The sequence below is a fragment of the Protopterus annectens genome, chromosome 4.part0 (assembly GCF_019279795.1).
Source record: "Protopterus annectens isolate FY-2018-M chromosome 4.part0, PAN1.0, whole genome shotgun sequence".
Classification (NCBI taxonomy): Eukaryota; Metazoa; Chordata; order Ceratodontiformes; family Protopteridae; genus Protopterus; species Protopterus annectens.
Genome location: NC_056733.1, coordinates 410,135,517 through 410,149,130, shown reverse-complemented (window position 1 = coordinate 410,149,130; position 13,614 = coordinate 410,135,517). Strand labels below are relative to the sequence as shown.

The following is a 13,614-nucleotide window of genomic DNA, read 5'->3' as shown; positions in this document are numbered from 1 at the left end:
AAAAAGAATCTGGAGTAAGTCCCTAATACTACTTGGTCTGCAGGGACAGGCTGGATGGCTCTTTGAAAGCAACTTTTAAATTTCTAAAGTTGCAGAATCTCTGTGACTGGGTGGAAAATCTGGAATTCTCTTGGTTAGTGGGGGAGGAGAAGGGAATACGATAACCTCTGGAAATGTTCTTTAATACCCACTCGTCTTGGGTGACGTCTTGCCAGGCTTCTGGGAATAAAGAAATGCGACCCCCGACCGGCTCCAGAGATGCATAGTCCGGCCTCCTTTCAGGAGCGCTGGTAGGGAGAACCACGAAAGGAATCACGGTACCCCTGGTTACATGGGCCTCCTCTGCCTCTAGGGCGGCATCTACCTGAATTGCACCCCCTGCCCTGCCTCTGGAGGGGGAATCACTTTGTGAGCACTTGAAAAAAACCTCTGTGACTTCCTGAACTACATTTTCCCACCCTTCTGGCCCTTGGGGTAAGGTCTAGAAGGCATGGAAAAACAGACTCCCATGGCAGACAGGGTTTTTCCTTCCTGCTCGCACCTAGTGAGAGTGTCCCTCACCTTGGTTCCGAATAACGATGAACCGTCAAAAAGGGGTGTTGGTGAACATAGACTTTAAGATCTCCACAAAATCGCACAGGCGCCCCCAGGAGTATCTCCTAAGAGCGACTCCAGAACCCGCTGCCCTGCTTGCTCTGTCGGCTGCATATGAGATCAGCCTCATGGAGGAGTTGGTAAGGGAATTTAGGGTAGACATCTGTGCATTGACCTTCTGTGCCACGGCATAAGAAACGTTACCCTGTAGATAATCTCCTAGTTCTTTTAGGAAATATCTCTGGAGCCTTGTAAAATGCATCAGGTAGTTCAGCGACTGCAGAGTAAAGGCCGCTGAGGTAAACACACACTTCCCATACCTGTCCATGGCCCGGGACTCCTTGTTAGGCAGATGGACGCAAGTTCCTTCTTGGTGGCTGCTGCCACCACCATGGTATCTACTGGAACACCTTTTGTCAGATATTCCTTGTCTGTGGGAGCGGAAAAAAACTTATTGGGTCTCCTAGGGACTGGTTCCACAGTGTCAGGAGTTTCCCACACCTTTTGAAAGGCAAGATCTAGTAGCTCATCGAAAGGGGGGAGATACCAAAGAGGCGGGAGGTTGAGACCTGAAAGCCTTCAGGAACACAGACTCCTCATCAGAAGGGGATTTGGAGTGCCAGCCACCACTCTGCTTCAAGATTTCCAGGATATCTGAAAAAGAGATCTTCAGAAGATGACTTGGGGGACCCCCTCTGACTCCATGCGGTCGGTGTCCTAAGTGAGAGACTCATCCGGGGAGTCGACGTGTTTCCTCTTACACAACCTCTTTCTGACGGGCTCCTCAGACAAAACCTCTGGGGAGATGTCAGAAAGTTGGGGACCACTCACGGAGGTATCCTGAGGCCTTGGGTTTCCACTGTCCATGGAAAGAGAGGGTGATCTGAAACTGACACCGGTGTCAGAGGGGGCAGAGTGTTGGTGCTGTAGGATGCAGCCGACGACGTGGCCAGCACACTCCTCATAACCTTCGAAGGCTGATCCCCCTGGCTCCGAAGGCTGACTAATCATAGGGGATACTGTAGTAGCCCTCGGCGCCGAGGAGATGACGTCTGAAGCAGATGTGTCCAAGGTCACCAGAGCCGAAGCACAGAGAGGAAGGCAAGGAACTGATGATCGATCAGAGCCCACCCCCTCGGGTCCGACCGGGGAACTGTGGACCCTCGACCCCATGGATGGAACCAACAGGGCCAGAGCAGAAATCAGAACTGAGAGGCCAGGCGAAGCTACTGGAACAGACCCAACTGCACCAGATGGAACCGGCAACTCTGGCTCCAAGGGCAGAGAAAGGCTCAGAGGAGGAACAACAAATGAAGGGGCCATGGTCTCCAGAGCCGACTGGGTCGGAGCAAAAATCAATTTGGCCAGCACCGATGACTGAAGCAGTTTCTTCACCACTCTATCAACGTCCTCATTGGAAAGGAACATAGTTGGAGGTCTGGATCTCCCTACAGAGGGAGACTGACATGAAGGAGAACTCAGTCGAACAGGAGACTGGCTCTGAACTAAAATATCTGTGACCGGCTCCGAAAGGCTGGGAGCCTATACAGACTTAGTCAATACACTACCTTCTGTCAGCACCAAAGCCAATAGAGCTGAAGAAGAAGAAGCTGTTCTAGCAACTTTCTCTGGCGACTCCGAAGAAAAAGATTGAGCCGGAGAGCGCATCTTAGCAGTCTTTTTGTCCTTTTTAGCTGGAGAGGATATAGCACTGAAAGACTTAGTCAAGTCTTCCTCGAAGGAGTGTTTAAGCAGTCCTTTCAGAATGAGCTTGTTCTTCCTCTCCTGTAGCAAGCGGAGACTTAAGGAATGACACAACAAGCAGGACTCTTGGAGGTGAATAGCCCCCAAGCAGTACACGCACATGGAGTGCCCATCAGTCAAAGACATTTTCTTGTTACATTCAATACACTTCTTAAAGCCCGAAGGCCTGTGTTCCTTAGAATCCTTAGACATGCTGTATAAGGATTACACACACAGGGCCAAGCTGCAAAACCACACGTACACACAAAATACTTAACTAAACCCCATGCGGGTAATTAGAGCCTCTAACTAAAAATGGCCTAGTAACTGACGGGAACAAAACTACAGGGAGGACTAGGTCCTTTAATTTAAACAGGCCTAGCCCAGGGGAAACAAAGGCAGGATAACACCACTATCAGACGACAAAAACACGAAATAAACTACAAGTAACAGGAAGTACTACACAAAGAGACCACACGGAAAACAATGGGGAGGACTAGGTCCTCTAACTGAAACGGGCCTAGCCTGTGGAAAGAAAGGGAGTGAACGGGATACCAAAAACAAAACGGCCAACGAAAAAGGCCACACAATCAGCAAGAGAGACACACACACAGTAGCTATGAAAATAGCTTTTTATGGTCAACAAATATCCAAAATTTTAGAAAAAGTATACTTAGCCATGGCCAAAAGCGAGACCACGTCTGAGCATAACGAGCGGCAAACGAGATCTGGGGAATGGGCCCGTTGCATGATGGGATACCTCCTAGCCACGAGCCAATTGAAGACTTTGAGCTAGAGTATGGCCGAGTCGGAGCCGTAAGAATGAAGGAGAGATTGGACTACATAACATCAGGAGTTAGCAACACCATTGGGTACTCTTTTCAACCACAGCTTAAGGACTGGGGTTGTCCCTGCTGAATGGAAAATAGTTAGTCATTCCCTTGCACGGGGGGGGGTCAATTCACCGACCCTGGGAACTATAGACCCATTAGCCTAACCAGCCTTATCTGCAAGGCCATGGAGAAAATCATAATGGACGTTATCAACAAGGATATACGAGACTTTCAAACACTTGACTCGACCAGTTTGGTTTTGTTAAAGGGAGATCCTGCCTCTTGAACCTGGTGGACTTCTTTGAGACTGTCACCAAAGCCTTGGATGAAAGCAAATCTGTGCATATGGCCGACCTAGACTTGGCCAAGAACTTTGACACAATCCTCCACTAAGACATCATTGAAAACTCACCCAACTGGGGGTCAAACTATGTACGGTCGGGTGGGTTGCAAACTGGCTCACCGACAGAACACATACCGTCAAAATAGGGGACTCCACCTCCACCAGCAGACCTGTTACCACTGGTGTTCCATAGGGATTGGTGCTGGGACCCCTATTGCTTGGAATCTACTTCTCAGAAGTACAGGCAACAACAAAAGGTTGATAAATTTTGCTAATAATTGCAAACTTGGAGCAGTCAATGAATCCCTAAATGATATCAACATTCTACAAGAAGGACTTGCGGAAACCAATGACTGGAGCCAAAGTCATGGTCTTAAACCAAATGCAAAAAATTCATTATCATCTATTTTGGCAAAGGTGATGCCCCTGCAGATTACCATATTAATAACACCCTAAGCTTTAAATTAGTTGTGAGAGATTTGGGCACACAGGTTGACAGCAACCTTACTTTTGATCACCATGTCTCCATGGTGGTAAGAAAAGCCTTCTACATTACCTCATATGCAAATGCATAGCTTTCAGGATAAAAGAGGTTACAACTCCCCTTGTACTCTTTCCTCATCAAGCCAATAACAGAGTACAATGTTCCCTTTGGTATGTACCTAAACTGGCACCTGCAGCAACTGGAAAGACCTGAAAGGGTCCTCAGAAAATAAAATTCAGGGTCTTCAGCACATGTCTTACGTGGACAGACTGAAATCAATGCCACTATACTCTGCATCATATAGACTACTCAGAGGTGACCTGCGGCTTGCATATAGAGCAACATCTCATCCTGTCTTAATGGAAATGCTGTAAGAAAATAAGGTCAGGACAGTGATAAAGCTGAAACTGTAGCCAGGCACACAAATCCAATAAATACAACTCCAGACAAATGCCAGATACTTTAACAAAAAAGCTTTCGGATTACAAATCCTTCTTCAGTGTTAGAATACCTATACTGAATTCTAAAACCTTAAATAGTCAATTAAACTGTCACATGAAAACAGCCAGCCTATAAACACAAAAATATACAATAATCATTTAATTACTTTAAAATTTTTCTATGTATAAAAAGTATATATTAAATATACATAATAAAATTCATAAAACCATTCATTATCTTATTTCTTTCTGCTTTTTAACCAATATTGGTTTAATAGTCAGTGCATTATTTAGTTCTGGTTTCATATCAGCTCTCAATCTAATTATCCGGGTATATTCTCTATTCTCTAGAACATTGTTTAGGTTTAGATTGAGAGCTGATATGAACTCAAACTGTGGGTTAGTGCGGGGCACGGAACCCATAGGTTACCGAGGAAGTGTGAATGATGAGCATCAATGTAATAGCAATTGGTGACTCCATTTTTAGACATACAGATTCCCCCCACTAAGCAGGCTGGATAAGTATAGGGTACTGCTAGCTTCCTTTTGAATGCCAGGGTCACAGACATAACAGAAGCAATTAGGTCCTTTTCCCGAGGCAAGTAAGATGATAACATAGAAGTGGTCTGTGTGGGACTGAATGACCAGGAGCACAAAACCCTTAGGGACATGTATAGAGACATGCTGAAATTCTCTGGGCATGTGATAGATACATATAAGAATCTAGTCCTGAGTACAATACTCCCTCCAACAAGGATGACGTCAGGATAGAAAGAAAAGATAAGTGGCTTTAACAACTGATTGAACAGCTGGTGTCATTCCAGGTGGATCCAGTATGAATTAGCCTTGGATGAGATGAAAGACAGTCCTACTTGCTTTGCAAGGGCTGGTTTGCATCCCTCTTTCAAGGGTTTTAGTCTCATAAGTCTGATCTGCAAAGCTATGAAGAATATCATAACCAATTATTAACTATTTGACATTCTGAGAATTGTTAGTGTAAGTTCCGGAAACGTGAGACTGAATGACTGATACAGACTGACGTTTCTTGGCATATTCTCCTTCTCCAAGGTATACTGATCTCAGAAATGCTATGTTAAAATTTGGGGGTTGTGTGGGGCACTGCAAAAAAAAAAAACCTTTGAAAGAAAACAGAGATGATAAACATTTGTGCTGTTTTATTGTATTTTCTGTCCTTTTTTGTAATTTTGGGGTTCACAGTTATACGTCTCAAAATTACAACAGATGCCTAACTGATGTCAATTAAGATATTAAGAATCTCATTAGATTAGACTCCCAATAATATGACTTTGTGAAAGGGAAATCACACCTATTAAACCTTGTAAATTTCTTCAAGAGGTTTCACACAGCTTATCTTCATCTAGCCAAAACATTTGATACCATACTTCATGCCAGAATTGTAAGGAATCCATCATTCTTAAACAGATGGATAGCCAACTAGCTGAAAGACAGAAACCATGTTAGTTTGTGTGGCACATGCCTCCTCAAATGGTGCTAAGGAAATCAGTGGAGTCTCACTGGGATCTGCACTGGGCCCTGTCTGGCTTAGCCTCCACTTCGCTAATCTCAAAAATGATAATCAGGACCTCTGATTAACCAAATCCGCAGACAACTGAAAACTGGGTTTAACTGTTAACAGCCACTTCAGAAACAGTTCTCCCTTGTTAGTACCTACTATATGGAAAATGGGCTTAAACACTAAAAAGTGTAGTATGGTTTCTGTAGGAAAAAAGGAAATTGCCCACAAAACAAAATACACATCATAGATAACATACTTTAATAAACAAACAGGTAGTCAGGGATCTAGGTATTTGTATTTACAGCTCCTTCTACTTAGCACAACTAAATGCTAAAAGTATTTTGTTTAGTTCCAAAGATGCTACTTCCCTTGTATTCAGCACTGATCAGATCCATTATAGACCCAAAGCAGACTTGCACTAACCAATCTCATCTCTTGACATCTCAACAAACTCAAAAAGCCCCCAGAGGTTCCCAACAAAAAAGATCTTTAGTCTTAAGAACCTCATTATTACAGACTGACAGCCGTTTCTCTGTACTCAGTGTTATAGACTTCTGAGGGGTGATCTGTGCCTCACTTACCATGCCATTAGACATCTGGTGGTGCTTGACCTGCTATACCTCAATAAATCAGCTTAGCTAAAACTAGAAACAGAGATCTAAACTTTCATCACCAGATAAACAGAACATTGACCTGCTATACCTCAATAAATCAGCTTAGCTAAAACTAGAAACAGAGATCTAAACTTTCATCACCAGATAAACAGAACACGATGGAGAAACAGATTCAGCACTTCTCCCTTCCCTGGAATAAGCTTTCAGTGCAGGTTAAACAACAATTCAGCATCTTCCTTTATATTAAACCTGGATGACTGGATGGGTACTCTCACGTTTGTCTCAGGGCTAAATGGCTTCTCCCTCCTTGAGAAAGGGAGGTAAACCCTGGGAGTGGGTGTTGGAGTCTAGCCGTATGGTCATTAGACTAAATAGCCTGGAAACTCCTATGAATCCTACAGAGGCAAGCAGCCGTAAAGGAAATATAAAGTGGCAAATTTCCAGTGGAGTTGTGCTAGATTCCAGACAGGGAGGTCCTCAGCTCTAAGAGGCAAACTAGGGTACTCATCACTGGTGACTAGTTAATTCTAGAGTAACTAATAATTTAAATGTCAAGCAGGCTATGACTATGGTAAGAATTTATTGCCCACTAAGTTAATCTGAAGCACTCAAACTCACACACATATACTAGTGTGGGATAAAGACACTAATTATTATCAGCTTTTTATTGAATTTATCAAGCTAAAGTCTAGGCTTGTAGCAAATAATAGCAAACTAATACACAACAGTATACAGTAAATACATACACATTATGGTACACTGTGGTAATAGAAAGGAAGTGTACAGTCCAAAAAAAAACATACCTCCTCAACTCACTGATTTTCAGGGATATAAATAAAAAACTTGCCCTTCTCTCACAAATATCTAAATGCTGTCAAGGCACTCCTGTCAGGTAAGAGTACAACTAGTCTAAACAAATAAAAAGTATGTGGAAAGAAAAAAACCTACAGCAGATATCAGGACTTGCTCTACAAGTAGATGGAGCTCCAGTATTTTTTACTTTCTTTTGCACATCCATGGAGTAGACACTTTATAGTGAGGGTACAAAGGCAGCATTCATAATTTTGGTCAACTGACAAAATGTTATGGGCACAGGATCTAATAGGGCCTTGGAAGAAGTTATTCCATAGTCTATGCCTCACAATTTTTAAATCTAGCAATGATCAAAACTAAGGACTCAAATTTGCAGCAGAGAAAATTAAAGTGAAAGGTGCTTACCATTCTGAGGTAATGGAGAGCTTCTGAGTGGTGCTGCATGCCCATTAACTGCCGAGGTTATTTCAGCCATGCTACTAACAGTAGCTTCCTCATCCTCCCAGTCAGAGTCGACCAGGTTTAAAACATCTTGATTCGCCTGGTTCCTACAATTGAAAATGGAATAAGAATGAAGAGAGTTATTAAAATCCAGTAAATATGGGAAAAGTAACCTGCCTAACCTAAACATGCAGTTACTGCTCCTCCTGCAATGCATTCTGTTTAGATTACGACTTGAAGAACATTTACTAGTACTGACTTAACAAGACTATGTGAAGGCTGTGAAAATGTTTTATTCATTTTCTCTACAAAAGCACTTTAACAACACAGACTGCAAAAGGCACACTGAAGTATACCTGTATGAAACTTTTCTGAACTGTGTTGACTGTGAAAAATTCAGAAAACAAGGTGACATGTATCATAGAGAAGAATAACAGGCTAATACAATGGCACACTGACCAGCAATAAAGGAACCCAACCTCACCATAAGTAGTTTGTTTACTTACAGCATCTCTATGTTTGCTTCTTGAAGACAGAATGTGTAACAGGGCTAGTCTTTTACTAATTACTACAGTCAGTATGCAATCTTGAAAAAGCCCTAGGTAAGTTGCAGATGTGTGTTGAAAGGGAGAAATGTAACAGCAAAATAGATTTTACCACAATAGTTACAGAGAGGAAAGAGCACCTGCGAAGGGCTTTAAACCAAATTATGTCAATGTGGGAAAGAAACCTCAAACAAGGGGAAACTCCAAACAGTTATCTGTAAGTAAAAAAAGTAAAACTGAAGAAAAAATCCTCTGCAGAGGGAGAACAAGCTAGAGCAGTGAAAGAAATTGAGAGGGTGGTGTTCAAGAGAAAACAAGTATTGGGTGATATGGCTAAGCTTCTTGATGGTTGCTTTTGAATGTATGCTTATTAAGAACCTATGAAGAAGAAAATAGACAAAATGATGTTCATTAAGGCACAGCGAACCTTGAACAAAACCCTAATGACATCCCTTCCGAGCCAAAATACAAGAGCTCTAAAGAAAAGAAAGAGGGTTTTATACATCAGGTTCAAAGGTTCATAGGTACTTGCTAGGATATTGATCAGTGAGGATATTTACAAGCCTAGCCCGGCATTCCTCTGAAATTTTTAGTATTTGTAATTTAAACACATATAACCTAGATCCTGGCAGAATATTTACTTGTTATCCATATTCATACAAGGGTGCTAAACCAGTGGTGAATTTGCAATTTCCCATTCATTCATCCATGTTACATTAGAATACAGTAAGGGAAGTAGTTTGCTTTATGTGGAGACTCATAATGGGAGCAAAAAAAATTACATAAAGCTATGGGAGCAAAAAAATTACATAAAGCTGAGACAGCAATTCACAATAAAGAATACTGGACTGAGTTATCATTTCTAGGAGAAGCATATACACAGAGATCCCACTACACGTATCTAAGTCCAAGGAAGTCATTGTTCCACTGCATTCGGCAATCATCAAAGCTATCACTGATTATAATGCCCCCTTTGGTATGTACCTAACCAGCCATATCCAACAATTGGAACATCCACAGAGGTTCCTCAATAAAAAGAATACAGGGCATAAGTAATATGTCCTATGCAGACCACCTCAGGGTCCTATCCCTGTATTCCGTCTCCTACAGGATTTTGAGGGGAGATCTATGCCTGGCATACTGGGCATTGTCAGACCTCACTCTAATGGACCTCCTGCATCTCCACAAAATAAACAGCACCAGAATTACCCATTCTATAGACTTAAACCTTGCCTGTGATATACATCGGACCTGCTGGAGAGATAGGTATATATCCCAGAATCTACCCTGTCTATAGAACATCCATGTGAAGCAGAGTTCCTCCCTAACCCAATTCAAGTGCAAGTTGAACAATTGGATGGGAAACCGGAAATTCATCCCTGGTTTGGCACCTATATCTCTAATGGACACAGGTAACCTGTAAATGGTTCATCTCCCAGGCCCATGCTTACACTTATTGAGGGTATCAGAACTTGTCAGAGATTTGGGATGCATAGGTAGGATTAAAAAGGCCCTTGCGGTCATTAGCCTAGTAAACACCTATGAACCTATAAGCAGGGAAGGGAACAGTGCTTTCTATTTCACAACAGACTGACCTTCAGGAAACCCCAGAGCTAATCCTCAGGTAAGCTAGTTACATTTTAATAAGGCACAGTGGGAAGATGGCACCTTGAGCAGAGCAAAGGAAAATACACTTAGTAGTTGTAGGGGAAGAAGCCGAGCAAGATGTTCCTTCTTCTTACCTACAAGTGATTTTATAGATTACAAAAGGGAAGTGAGAAAGCAGTATGACAGCTACTGGTGTCCAAACCTTTTAGAAAACTAGGGAAGAGAATAGCACACAGCTATGCGATAGACTGCCATCTAGGAGGGAGACATTAAAACATGGATCCTGACAATGTTATACTGGTATGGAATAAAGAAATAAACTGAGCTTTTGTGCCGATTCCCAGAGTGTCAGAAGACAGCTTATACAGCATTTAAAAATATTTTCATTCTAATACCTATCAAAGAAGTGCCATCGGAATGTACTGCAATGCACATTATGCTGCCGTTGCTAAAATGCAGTAAAGGATCTTAGTATGTTTTGGTTACTTTTGGACTATGCATATAACTACCCTGCATCCACCCCTTTTTGTGAAGCCGATGCTAAATCTACATGGTTTCCTATCAGCATGTAAGACAATACGAGTCTTGGAACTATGATCACGGAGTGATTTAATACAACAGTGAACTTCAAACGTTGCTTTTATATGTATAAAGCATTCTTTGTGGAGCCAACCTCCCTGCACCCCCAACTACACACCTACTTATATACAGTAATTAGAGATCCCGGTACTGCAGAAAATAGGGAATACTCCAAGATACTGCAATTTAACATTTAGTACATTTTCATGTAATCACACTTAAAATTCTAGCAGTTCCAAGATAGTTACAGTTCCTTAAACCTATAATAGGAATGCAAGGAAATATTCACTGATCAGGGGATGCCCAAGATAATGCACCAACAATGCCACAGTTTTACGGTCATGCAACTAAAATCCTTTGTGTACCATCCTCTGATGGATTGCTACTAACTTTATGCTAAAGTACAAGCTAAAGAGTTGTTGATGAGGATGTCAAAAACTGGGATTAATTAACACCATGCCTCATATCTGCGATAGAGAAGTGTCACAAGCCTTGACTAGGTTTAGTCCTTTTAAATCTCTATATGGTGGACACCCTCCAAGACTATTAGACATTCCCTGGGTTTCAATAATGCCTACACTAAGTGCACACCAAGTGTACAGTGTTCCGAATGAACAGACAACACAGGCATAACACACCTTTTTCCTCCTAATTTTAGTTTTTCTACTGATTTTCTTGCAGCATTAAACATTGACAGGGATTCATAAAGATTACAGTGTAGACTACATGTCCACTTAGTGTAATCTTTCCGAGAGACTAGAAAGCACCATGGAGAATATTACGGTCCAACCTAAACATATCATACCAGAAGACTTCAACTACCCCTCCATTAACTGGGAAAACTACTCGTATACCAATACACTTGCCAAACGTTTCCTGGAATTCATTAATTCCAATGCCCTCAACCAGCTCATTCTTATCCACACTAGAGGTAGCAACATCCTTGACCTGGTCATTACTAACATGGATGACCACTGCTCTGTACCAATAGTCAACTCCTCCCTGGTTAGATCAGACCACAAACTAATCACCTTGGAAATCCACCCCCCCCCCGCAAAGGTAACCACCATGAAAAACTTTTCCAAAGCTAACTTTGGGCTCCTAAAAGCAGAGGTGGCTAACTTCACAGCACCCATGCAATTGGAGAACAACTGCATGACCGCCAAATTCTACACTAATGCCCTGTATGAACACGTACACAAATGCATGGATCTTGCCATACCCAATAGAACCAAGACTCTCTCCTCCAAAAAAAGGAAGCCAATCTGGTGGTCCCCTGCCATAAACAAACTCTACAACAGAAGGAGGAAACTGAGGAGAAATAGGGTGAAGTCCCAAGACTGGAAAAATTCCCTTATCAGCCTCAACAAAAAGTTGAGATCCCTCATCAAATCCTCTAAAGCTAGCTATGAAAACAGAATTGCAGCAGATAGTAAAGACAACCACAAGGCCTTCTACAGTTATGTAAAGAACCTCCATGGCAATACCCAGATTTGCTTGGAGCTGTTGCACAATGGCACCTCCTATACCGAGCCAACAGATATTGCCAATATACTGGCCAACAGATTCAGTGCCAACTTTACCCCTCTCAACCCCACCAAAGGACCAATCACAATCCCAGTAGATTGCCAGGCACCCAGTATTACTGCTGCACAGGTTAAAACAGCACTGTCCAAGGCCAAGAATACAGCTTCTATGGTACCCGACAATATTCCTGGCTGTGTTCTACATGAACTACAGAGTGAACTGGCACCTCACCTGTGTGCCCTGTTCAATCACAGCCTCTCCTCAGGCTTTGCCCCTGCCAAATTGCGCACTGCTACAGGTCATCCCTCTCCACAAAGGAGGAGCGACTACAGATCCTGGGCACTATCGCCCCATTAGCCTGACAAGTCTGATATGCAAAGCTATGGAACGCATCATCATGGACGTAATAAACAAAGATATAGAGAACCTCCAAACTCTGGATCCCACACAATTTGGTTTTGTGAAGAGTAGATCATGCCTCCTCAACCTGGTCGACTTCTTTGTGTCAGTCACCAGAGCTGTGGACGAAGGCAAGGTGGTTCATACAGCCTACCCTGATCTGGCCAAGGCCTTTGATACCATTCCCCACTCAGGAATCACAGAAAAATTCACTAAGCTAGGCATCAACCCCTATATCACTAATTGGGTTGCAAACTGGCTCACAGATAGAACCCACAGTGTGAAAGTAGCTGAGTCCAAGTCAGACTGTTGACCAGTCACGAGTGGAGTCCCAAAGGGTTCGGTCCTGGGTCCTCTCCTGTTTGGCATCTACTTCTCTGAAGTTCAGGCCAACACAAAGGGACTCTGGCTGACAAAGTTCACAGACAACTGCAAGTTGGGAGCCATAATTAACTCCCCAAGTGATGCTGACATCCTACAGAAAGGCCTCACTGAGAGCAATGACTGGTGTCAGGACCATGGCCTTAAGCTCAATGCCAAAAAATGTCGTCATCCCCTTTGGGAAAAACCCGCTTCTCATGAATTACCACATCGATGGTAGTTCACTGAACACAGAAGGCATCATAAGAGATATGGGAACACAGGTTGACAGCAACCTCTCTTTTGACCACCACATTGCCACCGTGGTCAGAAAGCCCTTCTATGTGGCACATCTCATTACTAAGGGTTTTGCATCCAGGAAGAAAGAGGTCATTGTTTCCCTCTACTCTTCCCTCATTAGGCCAATCTTCGAGCACAATGCCCCATTTGGCATGTACCTCACTAGACACCTACAACAACTGGAGAGGCTGCAAAAATACCTCACAAAGAGAATCTTAGGTCTTAAACACTTGTTCTATATGAACAGACTCAAAAAACTCTTAACTATTCTCTGTCTCATATCGCCTACTTAGAGGCAATCTCTGCTTGACTTACAAAGCCCTGTCTGACCCAGCTCTGTTAGAAATGCTACATCTAAAGAAATCCCAATCCCTCCACACTACATGCTCCAGAGACCTCAACCTCATTACCACAATCAACAGAACAAGCTGGAGGGGCAGGTTCATAACCCAGA

At 42.8% G+C, this 13,614-nt stretch overlaps 1 protein-coding gene across 2 annotated transcripts in view; it reads right to left on the bottom strand.

The window, feature by feature from the left end:
• VSIG10 (V-set and immunoglobulin domain containing 10) overlaps positions 1 to 13,614 on the bottom strand; it is an 811,575-nt gene that overhangs the window by 71,689 nt on the left and 726,272 nt on the right. For both annotated transcript variants that reach the window (XM_044068350.1, XM_044068351.1), the window contains one exon: positions 7,807 to 7,949. In XM_044068350.1, coding sequence (XP_043924285.1) covers positions 7,807 to 7,949 — 143 coding nt within the window. The remainder of the gene's footprint in view (positions 1 to 7,806; positions 7,950 to 13,614) is intronic.